The following is an 18,995-nucleotide window of genomic DNA, read 5'->3' as shown; positions in this document are numbered from 1 at the left end:
TAAAAATAACCAGCGCGCATGTGGAGTAGGATTCTGGCAGCCCCCCTCTTCTGCACTGTCCTACACTGACTGAACGCACACGGCGGCCGTCCTCTCCTCCCCGCTGACAGCAGCAGCACGTCCGTTCTCACTCCCGGCCACTGCTATGAATGAAGCCAGCATCTCAAGGCGCTGTACTAATCTTTCCCAGCCCTGCCCTAAGGGGTGTATCCGAAGCACATAACCCCGCCTGGGTATCACCAACCAGGACCTTCCCTCTACTCCTCCCCCTCCCCTCTGCTTGTTGCTCCATCCCGGGATTCCTTCAGCTGAGCTGACATTCTGCGTCTGACCCAGGCTGTGATCGCAGTGTGACATGCTGCTGGCTCTCGGCTGCTGCTGCTGCTGTCACAACTAGAGGTCGCTGTGCTGCCGCCACCTGCAGTCCCGACATAAAAGATCACTAACTTGGGGGCGCCTCACCTCTGCTGCAGCTCCACAGCTGGTATTGAGGACCATTTCACCCATTTGAGTTGCAGTTTTATCCCTCTGGACAGAGCAGAGCTTCTGTACAACTCCTGATCCCTCCTAAAATCGGGATATCTACAGCAAGAGGAGAGAAGCCTGGACCTATAGCTATCACTAAGCACTTCATCCCTGGAATCTTTACAGACGTCTGAGGATCTACAGACAACCTGCTGCCATTTATCCCAATTCTGCACTTTTATTGGAAATCCCCCCAAGGTCCTCAGGATGACCCCTGAATACTTCTTGAGGTCCCTGTTGATGATTATATTAGCTGTGTTCTCTGCCAATGCAAGCAACTGGTTGTAAGTTTATTTTTTATTTTTTCATTTTAAGCTATAAATTGTTGTTACATGGATCAGTAATGGCCCAGTTTAGCAAGCAATTAATCACTCCCTGGTTGGAAATTGGTCCTTTAGTGCATATCTTTTCTACCATCTTGCCCTCTCACTTAGATTTTAACAGTCTGATGCAGTAGGACACTGTGCAACCATTACCCCGCCACCCACTCAGTAAAGATTACTTAATATGTCCAGTCACCTTTTCAATCCATAAACCTCCCAAAATCAATCAGATGTTGTTAAGTTGCGCATATTGGGGGCAATACATGCTCAGCAGAATTGGTCAAAGTGATCTACTCAGCCCCCCCAAAAATCACCTATGACTACCCTTAGTCTTCTTTTCTATTGCGCTGCTCTAAAACTCAGCATGGGGTACAAGAATTTATTGTACTGCTTTGTATAACAATGGGTGCAGAAGCAGTATAGTGTCTCTACACATTAACAGGCAGCTGCAAAACTTTTTGTATAAGCTGAGACAAAAAGGTAATAAACAACACATAAAAGTCAAAAAATCAAAACTTTTAAATGATTGTCTGAGCATTGTACTGGTGCTCACTCAGCTCAATAGAAAAAGTGGTAGTTAACCTTCTTAAACTTTAGTGATGACTACCTATTAACTTACCTAAAAATTGCTGCTTTAGAACATTTGCACCTGCTTACATCTGTATTTTATTCATGCAGTACATATATTTAGGCCATAATGATAGTGCATAGCAAATTAATATTGAGCATCATATTTTTAGTTGCAAATATTACCCAATGATCTTTCCAATATATACATATGCAGATAATTGAGATTGCAGAAATTGCTGCAGCAGTGTTGTTATATATGGGTGCAAATCTGAACTCTCAGGTTAGTCTTAGTTTTCATCACGTAAGTTGAGCTGTGTGTTATGGAATAGTACGCCAAAGTTATTTATCACTTGGCATGCTTGTTTTTTCTTGCTGGCAGATTGTCACAGTCAATTGTGGTGTGAGAATTTGGATGCTGAGAATACCACCAAATCCTAACCCTAACTTCAGCTGAACACTAACCTCTAAATGAACCCTAACATTGACCATGACCCTAACTGCTCATGCTTAGTCCAAAACTAGCAGTGGAAAAAGACAATCTACTAATTTGTCAAAGGGAAACATAAAGAGACAAACACTTGCTGTGCCAAGGTCCCCAAAAAATATATTAAAGCACCTGACACAAATTCATTTTTTATCTACTGGTGACAAAGATGTTAGATTGCTTACTTACAGGATGGGCAAGGACCAGGATGCTACATAACTGGGAGGGAGAGCTTATTGGCCAGGGTTTCACCCGCATGAAAACATTGGTGCTGAAATGTGTGTCAATTCTCATTTGTTGAGCTGGTAGTATATATTAAAAAAGGCAATATCTAAAGATATTTGACAACTAACAAAGTGGCTTTTTCAGAACTGACTTACAGGTTCTAAAAAAAATAAACTGCCAAATTAAAACTGACATTTTATTTTTGGACATTGAGTTAGATACGGTAATATAGAACTCATGCATTACATAACTGCATATCTTCTAGTTAGGTAAAGGAGTCAGATTGTGCACACATATCACGTGGCCGGTTTAATTGAGTTGCTTATATTTCTGTAAACGATTTGGGCCACCATTACACACCCATAAATTAGATATTAGTTTTGGCTGCGTTGGCCATTTACATCAGAGCAAAGTACACAGTAGTAGTAGGATGCCCTTTATGGAACAAGGCTGCAGCTCTGGTCCTGGTCTAGCCCAGCATGCCTCACTCAGGGTGTCTGGTGTGGTGACAGGATCTCTGCACCTTGATTTCTCTCAGCACATTACTGGTGAACAAGAGGAATAAACTGACAGCCCTGGTTCTCAACTAGTGCCAACCTGTTCAGGCAGCTAGTGGCTCTTGTGTTGCTAGTGTTGACTTCAGCTCCCCAGCCAGAGCTCTACAATGCAAAGCATGAGCACTTAGGAAGCTGGAAGCGTGCTAAGATTATTTTTGTTGAAGTGTGGTAAACTGAATCCTCCAGCCCTGGAAAGAGATCCACAGAGGACAGCATGCAGCTCTGTTTACAATTAATCCCAATTTCCTACACAGAATATGCTGATGTTACATTCTGCTTCCCCCAGCCTACTGTCCTCACATGGAAGTGGAGCAGTAGCTCCAGCAGCAGCAGCAGTGTGCTGCAGAACAGGTGTTTTATTACAAAGACAGAGCATGTCACTGCTCATACTAGCTCTGCAGCTATGGCTCTGGCTAGCCTTATCTCATGCTCTGGCTGCCTGGGAAGCTATTACTGCTGCAGGGAACCTTTACTTACCAGTTAATGAATTTGTAATTATTAACACCACACAGTACAAATGGCTGAGCTACATATTCAGTGTTTCCCACCACAAGCACATGCAGGGAGAGAAGAAAGTTGCTGAGTACTTACTAATGTGTGGTCAAAGTTTTCCAACTTTTGTACAGTTGAAGGGTAGTGTGCAGACAGTGCAAAAATAGGCCTTTTCGCACACTAACATAGCCCTCAATGCAACCCTAACTTTGCTCCCTTTCAGTTTCCTGATTCCTTCCATCGTTTACCAAATTGCATTAACTAGGCTGTGTTCATATGCCAAGATTTCCCTGTATTGAAACTTTGGTCATGCTTAAACCTATCTATCTATCTATCTATCTATCTATCTATCTATCTATCTATCCCTCCCTCCATTCCCCCATCAATTTTTAATTTCCTCATTTTACATAAACAGCATGTATTTATTTAAGTTGCAGACATGTTAAAATACACACCTGTATTCCTGGTTATCAATTGCTCGTTTTTTTAACAATGGTCTTAGTACCTAAATCTATCTATCTATCTATCTATCTATCTATCTAACTATCTATCTAACTATCTATCTATCTGTATTCCTCAGTGTGACCATAACCTGCTACTACCACTTCTAATAATGCACTTATTATGGTGAAAACTATAAATATAAATGTTAGCTTTATTAACATTTTGTTATTAACTTTATTAAGTTCCCTTTAGTAACATTGTAATAAGTAATCTGTCTACCTATACATTTGTCAGCGTAACTCTATACTAACCTATCTATCTATCTATCTATCTATCTATCTATCTATCTATCTATCTATCTATCTATCTATCCCATAATTTCTGTCAGCAATGTACCTGTCCATCTACATTTCTCACATCTAAGTATGTGTTGGTATATCTGTCTGCACATCTGTTTTCTATTTTATATGTAAATCTCTCTACAAATAAAATGTAAATTTAACTGCATATCTGTGTGCACCATAATTTTCTATCTCATACCTACATTTCTAATATCTATCTATCTATCTATCTATCTATCTATCTATCTATCTATCTATCTATCTATCTATCTATCTATCTATCATCTATCTATCTTCTCATTTTGTCTCTTTGTCTGTGTGTGTCCTAAGCATGTTCACAACTAACTCCAACCTCACCTATAGTTCAGCCCTAAGGTTCCTTCTTGATTAATCATCCTGTCTGTAATTATCATTTTTCACAATCAGTGTAGTTCATTTCAGTGTAGTACATAAACAGTGTAGTTTATTTCTGTCTTTCTTTTAGCCACCCCCTTTCAAGAACTTCAATTGCTGCTCTTTTTCCTTCAAATTTCAATTATTTAATGGCAGCATAGCAATGATTGGTAAACACAACCAGGTTATTCCAGAAGGGAAAAAAGTGAAATGTCTGCTTATTAAGTTGCCTCTCCAGAGTGACATGTAAGGACTTGCTGTCATCATTGGTGGGGTGGGGGAAGCGCTGTGTGGATCATTTTGTTTAATTAAAGGTTTTATTATTCTTTCCAAAATTCTATTTCGGAGTACAGACTATAAAGCGTGTGTGTGTGTGTGTGTGTGTGTGTGTGTGTGTGTGTGTGTGTGTGTGTGTGTGTGTGTGTGTGTGTGTGTGTGTGTGTGTGTGTGTGTGTGTGTGTGTGTGTGTGTGTGTGTGTGTGTGTGTGTGTGTGTGTGGTGTGTGTGTGTGTGTGTGTGGTGTGTGTGTGTGGTGTGTGTGTGTGTACTTGAAGCTCGGCAGTCATTGGCATGCTACAAATCATATCGTGCTTTGTCTTCTGTTGTCATGCTGGGACTTGTAGTCACTCGATATCTGTAGCAATACTGACCTCTAGTGGTTGCAGTTGGGACCCTTCCTATAAATATTTATATTTTTGTAACTTTTTGTACTGTATCACAATGAGACTTCAAAACTAAAAGATTAATGGAAATACATGATCTGATAGGGATTACGTTGTGCATTATGATTATTATAATTTGTAAATAAAAAAAAAATTAACCACTTTTTAATGAAAGCAGTAAATAAATTGCACCACCATTTCAATCAGTTTACATTCAAAGGTAAATTCTTTAGTTAGTAGATTTGCTACAGTTATTTTTTCTTATGAGCAGTTCAATTTATCTGAGTTACAATTTGAACCATACAAGGCAGTACATTCTATGATTTCCTTAAAGGTGTTATATTTAGTGATCTGCTAGATAATGTTAGATAATGATTTTCTGTCATAAGATTATTAGCATGGAGCATGCAGGAGGAGCACTGAAGATTCACCGCCCTTTTAAAAGTTACCTAGGTTAAGACATGAAGTTCCACCTCTTTAGCCTCTCGGCATCCCCATCTAGACAAAGGAAAAGCTATTATGTATTCCTCAGTGAGACCATCACCTACACCTAGGAATTATAGCTGTCAATGCCCTCCAGTGTAAGGCAAGCATCCAAGCCCTTTTTATTGAAAGTTATTTGCGTGAGAAACACCTTAATAATGCACAATATATGCAAAAAATAAATGTATCAATATTCATTAAAATATACATTTTGAAGGAAAATAGGGTGCAGAAATTATTTTACTTACCGTATTTCTTATTTAAAGGAAAATTAATTGTAACATAAATGTAACATTTTTATTGTCTTACTTTTTTTTTATTTTCAACATTAAAGATATGCTTATTTAGTTAACAATGTTAGTAGTCAGGCAAATGTGAAATATTACTTCTCAATATTGAATAATTATCACATTTTGCCAGGAGGAGGAGCTCTAGGCAAAAGCCTTCAACCCCCCTACTGTCCTGATATTAGATTATACAGACTGCTGAGTGACAGACACGCCGTTTCTTTCTGTCTCCAAGCCAAGTAAATGCAACAGACTCCTATGGTGGGTAGTTTAGTATTGAACAAGGTGCCTTCAGACATCCAGACAGTGTAGAGATGTATTTAAAAAAAAAAATCAGTAGATTACACAAAGTAAGTAACGTGACTTTTTACTATATCATTTTGCAAAATGATTTTTAAATATATATATATATATATATATATATATATAAAATAAAAGTGTTGACAATTGATAATTCTCTATAAGCAATAATGTGGAGTGGCATCATAGTAGTGTAGTGGCGTCATAGTGGCATCATTTCAAATCTCCTTCTCTTTATTGAACTGCCACATTTTAAAGGAAATACTGATCATTATTAGCATTATTATTTTTATTTTAGATATGAATGTGGCTTATAGTTTTATTATCTTTTCATCAGTAACAATTCCTTCCAGTCTTTTTTGGCTCTGGACAGCTTGACACCCAGAGCCTTGCACCCCTTTTAAAAATCCTGTACTCTGACCCTTTAAAAAGACAGTATTTATTTTGTGTTCAACTAACCTTTTTAAAAACTTGATAGGAAATATCAATGAAAGCTGCATTTCTAATTCCACCAGAGCTCAACACAAAAGATGCCAGAACTATTCCTAACAGGGTTTGTGTAGGTCACCAGTCTATTCGCTGGGAGCTCTCCTCAATTGCCAGTGAAGCCTGTCTGTTATGTATTGCTGATAGAGTAATCCGATCTCTAATATTCATTTCATGGTGCTAAAATTGAGATTCACCCGTTTTGGGTCACTGGAAACATTCTGGGGTGAGGCTACATTTAGAATTGTTTACAGTTTGCAATGATGCAAGATATGAGCTGTATTTTCATCACCGTAATGTCCAATGCTATTAAAAAAAATGCCTTAAGTATTTTTCAATATGTGTTATGTATTCCTCAATGTGAACATAACCTGCTACTACCACTTCTAATAATGGACTTATTATGGTGAAAACTGTAAATATAAATGTATTTTTGTGCAATAAAGTTTGCTGTAGTAACATTGTAATAAGTAATCTATCTACCTATACATTTGTCAACTTAACTCTATACTAACCTATCTATCTATCTATCTATCTATCTATCTATCTATCTATCTATCTATCTATCTCTGTTTGAATGTCTGTTTAATTTATTTAAGTGTGACAACAATAAACTAATATAGTGTTCTTGATTTTAAAATCAAAATTGAATTATTCCTAACATAAAAACAATTTCTCACATTTTCCATCAAATTATAGTAAAGTTGATAATCTATCTTCTATCTTTCTGGCGTTGTTTCTTTTTATCATTCTCGGGATGGTAGAGCTAGCTAACGCTGCATTATAAACCTTGCTCCAATCTACCTGAAGAAAATGTACTGCTGTTGACTACCTGCAAATGGTGGATATTGCCTTTTATGTTTTGTGGCTTGCCTCAAACTAAAGCAGCTTGCATGAGTTTCCAACCTCTAGCATTCCAGCGGTTCTGGAGGTGTGTTTAGCTTCTAAGGGTACAATGGTTAATTTGCATATATTCAGCAGTGGTGCCTGGGAGACATCTCGAGCTCACTCCAACCTGAATTATCGCAAATTCTTTCTGTTTTAGGAAAGCAAATTTTTGTTTTTCTTAACATCTTAGTAAGGGGGCTTTTAGGACCATTGTAGTCCCTTACACACTCCAATGAGTTCTGGGTCACCATGAGCTTGCTGGTTAGTCTGTACCTCTCGGTTTACAAGCCCTACTCCATAGAGCCAAATTAATCCATGCCATGCACTGATGAGGATCAAACAATCTGAAACAGTCTGTATGCATGTTGGATTATTATGGCTCTGTGCAATTTAACAAGCTGACACATCATTGCATTCCAGCGGTTCTGGAGGTGTGTTTAGCTTCTAAGGGTACAATGGTTAATTTGCATATATTCAGCAGTGGTGCCTGGGAGACATCTCGAGCTCACTCCAACCTGAATTATCGCAAATTCTTTCTGTTTTAGGAAAGCAAATTTTTGTTTTTCCTAAAAAGTGGAAGCTCAGGATATAGAAGGGGAAGAGACAGGTTCTGTGATTTACAGCTCATTCAGCCTAACATGGATTCTGTCTACAAATAGCGACCTCTGTTGGTAGGTTGGAAGGATGAATTGCAAACAGAACAGCTGATGAGTGTAGGCTGCAGTGACTGAAAGTGATGGGTATTTTAGAAGTACAGCAACCAGATACATGTTTGCAGCTCCTGCAATGTCTTAATAAAATAAATCCTGCCTTCATGTATCCATGATAATAGCTGTAATACTTTCATTAACCTTTATCATTACAGTATTTGATTTGCAAAGACATCATTGTAAAACTGTATGACAGAAAAATAAATGTTGGCATTTGCCTAATTTATTTTAAAGAGAACATATTGTTTTTATTATGTTTTTATTATGTTTAGTACAGAGATATGATATATTAAAAGTATTTCAAATTCTATCTGGAGGATGTACCTGTTCGTGAACCTAGCAGGTTTTATATGTAGTAAACATTCTTCCCTTAATTTGCTGCCTTGTAATGAAGAAAGCATAAGTCCACAGTTAAAGGATAAGATTTAATTATCAGTCATTAAGTCTGAAAGCTTAGCTACTGTAATGATAGAGACTTTTTACTACAGTGGTAAGAAAAAAAGATGCTTTCTGCTCACAAAACTCACCCACAAAGCCAGCAGGTGCAGCTCCAAAAATGAAAATTGTTGATCATTAAAAAAAATAATAAAAAAATGCCAGGTATAATTGAGCTGCATGCTGATGTATTAGTTTTCCTAAACAGTCTGTTTGAAAAGTGCAACCAAAACTTGTACTTATCACTTAGTAGTTGATGCTCCAATAAAAAGACCAGATTTTGGTCAGGCAGGCCAGGTAGTGACCAGCAATTTTGGTAAGTTCCAGCTAACTTCAGGTATTTCCATGTGGCCTTCCAGTTTTAGAAACAGGCAAAGTTCTTTTGTTTTATGAGGCCTTACCAGTAGCTAAAATTTCAAATACACCATAGGTATGTTTTAAGGCCGTATGCTTTGCATTTTCATGCTTGTCAGAGTTATGTGTTGTCGGGTTCAATGGTAGCAAAGGGGATTTTAAGAAACTAAGAAACTGATGTGTTCTGAAGGCACAATGATAAGCTATAGATTACAAAATTTATTGGCCCTTATTCCATTCACTTTTTCTCCTACATTCTCTCCTAGGTAATAATTAAACACCTTATCAATAAAATGCCCTTTAAGCCATCAGCTAGCAAGAAAGCACTCAGAATACTTCTGACAGTACTTTTTCACCTACCGGTACTTTTTGGTACTTTTTCATTTGCACAGTACTGAAAAGTTATTCTCAACAGAAGATGAAAAAATATCTTGTAGGAAAAGTAAACTAAACAGGCCCATTACGTCTTGATCAGGAAGCTGTCTATGCATGGGGGAGCTCACTAAATGCTAAGAGCAAATTTAATTCACACTGAAGGTTGACCTTGATGTATATACAACTTTTTACCTTACCGTTTTTTTTTTGTGTTATATTATTATTTTTCAGTATTTTCTCTATCCTTGTTACTCTACTATAATTTATTTGTTTTATTTCATTTTATTTGCGTTGAAATGCACTGTTCACAACATCCTCTTGAGCTTGCAGCCTGTAAAAGCATTTATAAAATGTGCTGGAAGCATTGAGAATGATTAACCAATTATATCCAGTGACTCCTGAAGTTTGGCCTCATTAGCTGTCCAGTGGTGGTCCTGTAAATATGACCGTTCTGAGCAGTCATGTTTAATTAGTGTTTTTTTGGGCGAACGTTTACACTGAGTTAAATTTAGCAAGGGCTCTCTTCCCCACTGAAAAGAAAAATATGATCTAAAATAGAAACCGTAGCGTCAGCTAGATGGATCATCATTGGATCACAGCAGGAACTTGTAAAATAATTATGATAAACAGAGAGGCTGCTGCAATATCAGTGTAACAAAGCATCTTGAATTAAACTGGCTGAATTATTTAATGCTAAAGCAAAGGTCAACGTTCAGCTGTCCATTGGACTTGTATAAAATGCCTATAAAATTTATATATACAGCAAAAAGACTTATGATTAGATAATTGGGGCCCTCGGCGTATGGAAACACAGTCCCTGTGGTGCAAACATTTGACATTTAGCAGCATATAAAACAGATAAAATATTGCTGACTTATATTGTGTATATTTTTCCAGAATAGCTGAGTTCCTGGCACAATTTTAAGGGATAGCAGACAATAGACCATTAATATTCCAGTTTTGCAGTGCATCAGATGTCTTTGCACAGTTTATTGGATTTACTGCTAAAACCCTCTCAGTTTACTGTCTCTTTGCCTTCATCCACCCTCCCCCTCTTGCTCTTGTTAATACTTAACTTTTTGAAAAGAGATTTATACTTCTCAATAGATCTACATTGTGCAGTTTAAGGTAGTGTTTGACTGGTAATTCAGGGAAGGTTTTTCAGTGAGATTATATGCTGTATGCATAGGTAAGCAAGGACATTGTGATGGGCAAAGTTGAAAGTTGGGTCCATGGGTTCTGGCACAATAATGTGGTGTCATGCCCTGTGTCTTAGGCCTTGCTTGTGCTGCATTGGTCCCAGGTTCAAATCTGTAACAGGAGTTTATATGCATAGAATCTGTGTCCTCTTTCTTTGTTTGAGTGGATTTTCTCGGAAGACTTCAGATTTCTTTCACACCACAAAAACTTGTGGTTAAGTCAGTTTGTTCCTCCAAAATCAGCCTTAGTCTACAATAGGGGCATAAGACTACGAAGCATTAAGTCCTAGGAGGATGATTTCACAACCTAACCTACAAATGCCATATACCAAAATAAAGAGATATAAAGGATGTGTTCCAATGTACAATTTCCCCTCAACTTGTGTAGCTCAACAAGATCGAACCCTGTGGGTGATACTATGGGGCCCCAATGCTGTACAGATGCATTGCTAGGCGACAGCCAAGCAACACGTTCTGTGTATATGGAGGAGGGAGAAGGGACAACAGCATCAGGAGTAATGGAGCAAGCTGCTCCATTGCTCCATTATTCCTGATGCTGTTGTCCCTTCTCCCTCCTCCAGTGGTTGAGATAAGGAGTAGAACAATGGACTCAGCTGCCAATTGTTGCTTAAAGATCCGGTATCATTAAGTGACCTCAGCCTTTACCATGTATATGAGGTTTCAATTTGAACTTTGAGCTTAGTTGAAATCAACAAGAATCAACCTCCTTCACCCATTTTCTGCCGATTTTTAAATAAAAAATGTCCCAGTGTATCTTTCATTGGAGATGAAATATGTGGTGCTGCATGTTCTGCATTTGTGACTCATCCTTTGCTATTGCAGCAACACTAGTAAAAAGTGGCTGTGTACCCTCCTAGCACTGAACATTAAAATATTCTTTGTTTTTTGTGTCTCAAATGGGGGCCTATTCTCCCAGCATTTATTTTAACTCAGAATAGTGGCTGCATGGGCTATCTTTGGGGGGGGGGGGGGGAATGGGAGCCCTGAGATAATTGTGGAAGTTTATACTTAGACTGTGCAACTTATTTTTTACAAAAGCTACACAACAATGCCAATTATGTTTGAATTGTGTTTATTAAATGTTTTGCCCAAATCTACATGTACTAAAGTCCAAATTAGTCAGTAGGATTGTTATAGAGGTGCAAATACATTTGAGATGATTTAGAATTATGCTAATTATTATGATATAGAATTAAACTAATTATTATGAAAATGTATTGTAAAATGGAATAATCAAATCTTGCAGTAAAGGCATTTCATTGGTCCATATTCAAACTGCCCAGATTTGCAGTTACATTTGCATATTTCTGCATCAACTTAGAATTATTTGCATATTTCAAGTAAAGTAGTAAGTTGGCAAACATTGTACTAAATGCTTTTTAGACATACGTGGCAAAGGAATATGGGGACACAAAACATGCCAATAGAAGTCCACTGCAGGCAGAAGAAGAAACCTTTTTGATGTCTGTGGCATATGGATGCAAAAACATAACACCTATAGACATTGACAGCAGTCTAAGGGTTACTGAAAGCCTGTTTATGAAATGCAGAAATCACCCCAGATGCGTGCTTCCCCAGCAGTGGATTTTTATTAGCCTATGCCACAAGCTGAAAGAGTTTATCATCATTCATTTAGTTCCCAACAGAACCCTTACCACAAAAATGGAAGCTATGGTTAGTGACAGATTTTTGAATCTAAAAAGCAGCTGAATGACAAAAATATCCTGATATGTTATATGGCCACAGGCCAACCACTAAGGAATTAGCCAAAAATGTTTAACTATATAATAAAACAACGTGTAGCCCTCCCTTAAGTACCCATTGTTTTATTACATAAAGTAATACAAACACATTTTTTTGGTGCTTCATCTAATATTGTACCCAGTAATGCTTTGTAAGCAGAGTGTCACTTTACTGATGCCGTAACCAAGGTTCTAAAGTCCCCAGACTTGGTAAATGATAACTAGGCCTGAGATAGAGCTAGACCAGATGGTGGAGATCTAAATTAACATCCCATTTTTATATATGATAAATATTATTTTCCTAATTTTAAGTATTCAATCATGTATAAAACCTAATAAAGATATTTAAAAAAATAAGTATACTCTATTATTGATTCTAATATTATTATTTTTTATAATGCTCTAGTTCAGGTTACATTTGTATACTAGTATTTCATGAAACTGCAAACATGCATTTGTGAACCCACCCCAAAAATCTTACAAAATCTCTTTTTTTCTTTTTAATATAACCCAAGATGTAGGCTAGAAGCTGTCATTTGTGGCCAGGTCTGCATTGCAGACAGCCTGCTACCTCCTTGCAGTTACACCCTCCCTTCCTGTCCTAGAAATCGGTGGTTCAACATTAGTCTGAACATAAGAGGCATATAATAACTTTCTGTACAAAGCCATACAAGGTTATGGGCAATGATTGAATATAATGACCTATGAATAAGGTGAGTTCAGTGGAAACCTCCTGACTCCAGGCACATTTTCTGAACAAAGACCAGTTTCTTTAGAACGTCTGTGACTTCCAAAGCAAAAAGGCGGGTCCATTCAATTGCACAGGGCAATATAAGTCGAGAATGTAGTGGAGAACAATCATATGATCCCGACTGGCAAAGAAGAGTAGGAGAATGTGGTTGTCCTTGTAGTGTAAGACAAGCAAGCAAGTTCCATGTTGCCCCGATCATCTGAATGAGTCTTATTTGTGGATTTTGCTGACACTTTCCTTAGTGTTGATGGACCCCTGAGGATGTTGGTCTTTGGCAATGAAACATTTTGTAAGGAACTCATCTTCCGCTTTCTCCCACCGCCGGTCTGGTTCCGCTGAGAGCTGGCTTGGGCGGCCGACTTTCCCGGCAAGTCAGTGCAGCATTTGCAAGAGCCGTGCACGTGTGCCAGCGTGCACATTTAGGACTTCCCTATAAACAAGCGCGCATGGCTCATCCCTCGGCTTATTCTCTCAGGTGGCTCTAGTGGTGAAAAGTGGGAACTGCGGGCTTGGCTGCTCTATTATTGGAACAACCAATTGGCTCTTATGTTGTTGTTCCATCATGCTCTGTTTTTATTTAAGCCTGCTCTGCTCATTGTGTCTTGCCCGTGATAGTAATTAATTACCTTTTGCTACATTGTTGGGTGTAATTTCTGTGGATTACTTGTGTTTGTCAGTGGTGGGTTCACAGAACAGGTATGCAGTGGTGGGTTCACAGAACAGGTATGCAGTGGCAGGTTCACTGAACAGGTATGCAGTGGTGGGTTCACTGAACAGGTATGCAGTGGTGGGTTCACTGAACAGGTATGCAGTGGTGGGTTCACAGTACAGGTATGCAGTGGTGGGTTCACAGTACAGGTATGCAGTGGTGGGTTCACAGAACAGGTATGCAGTGTTGGGTTTACTGAACAGGTATGCAGTGGTGGGTTCACAGAACAGGTATGCAGTGTTGGGTTCACTGAACAGGTATGCAGTGGTGGGTTCACTGAACAGGTATGCAGTGGTGGGTTAACTGAACAGGTATGCAGTGGTGGGTTCACAGTACAGGTATGCAGTGGTGGGTTCACAGAACAGGTATGCAGTGTTGGGTTCACAGTACAGGTATGCAGTGGTGGGTTCACAGTACAGGTATGCAGTGGTGGGTTCACAGAACAGGTATGCAGTGTTGGGTTCACAGTAGAGGTATGCAGTGGTGGGTTCACAGAACAGGTATGCAGTGTTGGGTTCACAGTACAGGTATGCAGCCAGGAACAAGCTAAGCCTAACTAATCTTTCCCTATGAGAGACAGTCTGCAGCAGCTCGCCCTACTCTCACTAATGCAGGCACACGAGTGACCGTAATGGCCGCCGCTGCCTGCCTTATATAAGGGGGGTGGGGCTCCAGGGGCTAGTGTAGCCTAATTGGCTACACTGGGCCTGCTGACTGTGATGTAGAGGGTCAAAGTTGACCCTCCATGTGCATTATGGGGCGAACCGAACTTCCGCAAAGGTTCGCCTGCGGGACGCGAACGCGAACCACGGAAGTTCGCATGGAACCGTTCGCAGGCGAACCGTTCGGCCCAACTCTAGTGTTTGACCTTTTGCCTGATCTCTGGACTGTGTATTAGATTGCGGCCTGGACCAACCCTGTATCTGTATCTGACCTGCTCTTGTAATATCCCTGGTACCGGGCTATCTGATCTTCCATGTATAACCCTTGGTTTGCTACTGGATTTGTTATAGATAACATTTGTGTACCTCATTTCTGATCTCTCCTTGCTGGCCTGGACTGTCCACTATTCTGGCCCTTTTTCCCGTCTAGTGTGGTTATTGGTGGTACTTAAGCCATCTAGGCCTCAATCTCAACACGTCATCTACTTAAAGGCTTTAGTGTAACCAGGTGCTGAGACAACATAAGCGGTTGTTTACAACTAATTTAATCAGCTGGTAATTAGACTTAAAATTTTGTTTTGTTTTTAAAATGTTTTATTGTGGCACATATACAACATATCAGTCATACTCATTAAAGGAATCATCAGGCAAAAAAATCTCAATATATAAGTGTATAGTGCTACAGGAAAGATAACATATCTAAACTTGACCATTCAACAGGTAAAAAGAGATCTAGTAATAAAAAGAAAAATGTAAAAAGTAGTAAATTATAAAAAGAAATGTTAATCTTCTTGTATAAATAATTTACCTCATTGTGGGTGTTTTACTGAATGGCCTGTGCTATGTTCTGTGCGCCAGCTTTAGTATTATTATTATTAATATTATTCATTAATTGATTTAAAGATTCAATCTACACTAGGCGGGGCTCTTTTTTAGTATTACCTTTCCAAAATGCCCCAAAGCCTTACTGAAGGAAGAGAACATGGAGAACCCCTGCCCTTTTTTACCCTCTGCCTTTGATCCAAAACCACAGGTGCTCTTTATAGCAGGTTAGTTATGAAAAATAGAGGTGGGGATGGAGTTTTACTGTAGGAATTGAGGTTTCAGTGAAGTAAGCATGGGGCAAGAATTATGCTGAGGCTGTTAGAGGTTGTGTATGACTGATAGGAGCGCAGGGCATGACAGAAAGCTAATCTATCATATATGTCATGAAAGGTGCTGTCGTCACAATCCAAACAAGACAGCGATGACCACCGTCAGCTGATCCTTTTCAGCATTTCCAGTCTGGCTGAGGTATGCCATGCACAATGTACTGTGCCAGGCATTCAGAGCTCCTCGGTAGAAACATTGTAACTACATGTAGGGCTTGTTCTGCCTTTAGCATTTTGCGAATATAGTTTAATCATTGCTTAAACTGGACTATGGTTCTAAAGAAAACTTTGTATGACAGGTGCTGACAAGTATTGAGCCTTACCCAGAAACAATTGAGCTAGAAAGCTGTAACTGCCACACTATTCTACATATTCCTCAAAGATGTCAATACACTTGTGACATCTGCCCAGCAGCTTTTTAATTCCCCACAAATAGAATTCTTCCAACTGCTCGTGTAATCACTCATTTACAGTATTAAATGCCTCCAAAACACTCCCAAATCATTGTCCTTTAGGTATTTTTTGAGCTTGGGGAACAGATGATAGTCAGAAGGAGACAGGTAAAGTGAACAAGGTGGATGGTGCATTACTTGAAAGCCTAAGGAGGTCATTTTTGCAATACTGTCACCTTCAGTGTGTGACAAGGCAGTGTGGCAAGGCACCATTCAACAGGATTACACCTTTGGTGAGCTTTCTTCAACGGGTTTCTTTGATGTTTTGCCTCAGCTTTGTCAATAAGCAACAATTATGTGTTGCATCGATGGTTTAACCCTATGAGAGATAGTTCATGAGCAGAACTCCCTTCATATCCTAAAAAATGGTTTCTATTTGCTTCTGCACTGACTTTTGCACACGGACCTTCTTTGGCCTGGAGGAACCACTGTGCCTCCATTCCTTAGACTGTTCCTTTGTCTCAGGATCATAATAGTAGATCCATGTCTCATCACCAGATACCAGTTTGTCCAGGAAATCTGACTCCTTTCTTGCAAAATGTTCCAAAACAGCCACCAATATCTCCACACGTCTTCTCTTTTGTTCGGTTGTCAAAAGTTTCAGGATCCACTTTCTCATTTTTTGCTGTGGATAATGGCACCAGCTCTCTCACTTCATATCCCTAGATATGTAGCAATACGTTTGGCTGATATTCGGCTATCCTCCATGTGCTTTTATATTTACAAGCACAGAGACATGCTTTCCACTGGGTTTCTCACTTTCAACACTGATGTGGCCAGTTTTAAAATTGATGTTTAACTGTTGCATATGAAGTGCCACTGTCACCCAAAATTTGTGATGTTTAATCATGGATATGCTTTGCACCTTTCCCTTAGAGAAATGGGAAGGTATTTATTGTCCTATGCTCTTCCACAATGAAGTTCTTTAGGGATGCTGCCATGTTCACTTCGGACTGAAGATAAATTAAGTTGGGGTTCAGGTGGCAAATTTATTTTCTACACTCATCGAACGCATCCTCAATGATTTCTTATATTCACTATGCATACTTGCATCTGTTTTATAAACAATTAAAGATTGGTTCAATGTTGTTGCTTAGCCCAAAATTTCAAAACAGGAACATCTTTTAGAGTGATACATTATTTGCAAATCAGCTTGACTTAAAGTTACAAATCTCACTCTGCGCCAAGGAGTTTCGTTTTTAATCCTTGCCTTTTTTAGCAAATAAGTTGAGTGTCGTAGGTAAAAAAATAATGTAGGAACAAACTAGCATACCTAACCAATTAAAAATATTAATTTTTGGGCTGTGGCACCTTCACCAGGTCCAGTGAGTACCGTTGCTGCAGAGGTTGCCATGCTGCTATGCTGATCCAGCCTCTCCCCATGTGACTACCTTTCTTTCCTATCTCCCCTCAAATGATGCGGCACCCACCCCCTGCATTGGTCCAAGGGAGGGGGGGTAGAAAACGTCACAGATTGATCACTTTGGATCATGCACACACACACAACATAGACACGCCAAGACAGGAGGAGGAACCCAGGAGAAAATTTGTGGAGGACAGTATGACTACTCAGAGGCAGCCCTACCGTCTTGGAGTTGACTATACATGACTCTTTGCAGCTGAATCTGCCCAGGTAGAAATACGGTAGCATTCAGATCCTAGCAATGAGTAGTTCACAGCTCTTCAGTGTGTTTGGTGATCTGCCTATCTCACTAATATACAATGCTATTTATACACAGCGTCATCCCCTTGCAGTCCATGCGGGGTTTTTTTTTTGCTTTTTTTAGCACATAATCCTTTGCATCAGTTCACTAAGTAACAAGGTAAGGGATCCCTTCTATTTACATTTAGCAGCCGTAGGCTAAATATAAACCTACTTCAATTCCCACTTCTCCGCTGGTAGATTAGTTATTTTATTGAAACGCTGTTACAGTGCGGGATGAGATTTCCAGATTACAGCATCCAGTTTGTCTAGTCGTTTATGGTGCTTTTGACTATAATAATCACTTAACCTTTGCACTTGTGGTTTCTACGTCAGAGAAGCCACTCAGCTGTAGAGCTCGCGCATAGCTGGGGGTACAGTATTATATGTATAAACTGTTGTGGTTTACAAGGCCATTATTTTACGTTAGCATACTTTTCAGGCTCACAATTGCTAAAGTAAATATCAAGTACAGATGTCAGATTTATGGCCAGCCAGGCTTAGTACGCTCCTTGTACTATACAAATCAGCTGAGCGTGTTCAGTTACAAAATGTATTCACACCAGAAACAGATCACTTTCCCAAACTCTTCCCCTGGGGTCAATAGCAGTGCAGGTTTCATGGATTTGGCGGAATTGCGGGTGAAATAAGTGTTGTTCTTTTAGAACGCTACTAATTAAATCACCTGCTCAGCTAACTGGGAGACTGAGAAATACCATTTATTATGCTTGGAGATGAGCAGCACCTCGCGAGAAATTCAATTTACTGCGCTGCTTTCATAAAATGTTCACAAAAAGCACCAGCTGGGCATCTTCCTATTATATATGGAGAGTCATCCTTGCTCTGGATGAGTTAAGCAGCCAATGACTGCCCAATGATTAAGCATTCATTTCTGGAAGTAGCCCCTTGGCAACTGAAAATGTAAACAAAAGCTCTGATAGGCCAAAATGGCTGACTTTGTATTCATTCACAGTCACCACTCAAAAGCTTTAGATCTCTCTGGATGTTTTTTCAGGGTTTGAAAATCAAGGCAGACGGTGAATGAATGGTTGGTCCCTATTAGCAAGTACCGCTGGACATAGTAGTAAGGGAGCTGAAGACCAATGCATGGGAATTGGTGCTCAAGAGAAATGGCCCATAAGATGCTTATAATTCCCTTGTGTTAGCAAATGTAATGAAATTCTATAAAGCTTGAAAATTAGCCAATCAGTATCAACAGGAAGTGCATTTGACTGGCCCAGTTCCAGCCTGCATACAATTTACATGCAAACT

General features: G+C 39.2%; 1 protein-coding gene across 1 annotated transcript in view; it reads left to right on the top strand.

The window, feature by feature from the left end:
- The first annotated feature begins 217 nt into the window (after positions 1 to 217).
- The window catches only part of WNT4 (Wnt family member 4), a 92,217-nt gene continuing 73,439 nt past the window's right edge, over positions 218 to 18,995 (top strand). The window contains exon 1 of the mRNA XM_068240564.1: positions 218 to 809. Coding sequence (XP_068096665.1) covers positions 733 to 809 — 77 coding nt within the window. The 5' untranslated portion in view covers positions 218 to 732. The remainder of the gene's footprint in view (positions 810 to 18,995) is intronic.

Source organism: Hyperolius riggenbachi, chromosome 6 (genome assembly GCF_040937935.1).
Source record: "Hyperolius riggenbachi isolate aHypRig1 chromosome 6, aHypRig1.pri, whole genome shotgun sequence".
In the NCBI taxonomy this organism is placed as follows: domain Eukaryota; kingdom Metazoa; phylum Chordata; class Amphibia; order Anura; family Hyperoliidae; genus Hyperolius; species Hyperolius riggenbachi.
This window is presented reverse-complemented; position numbering and strand designations above follow the sequence as displayed.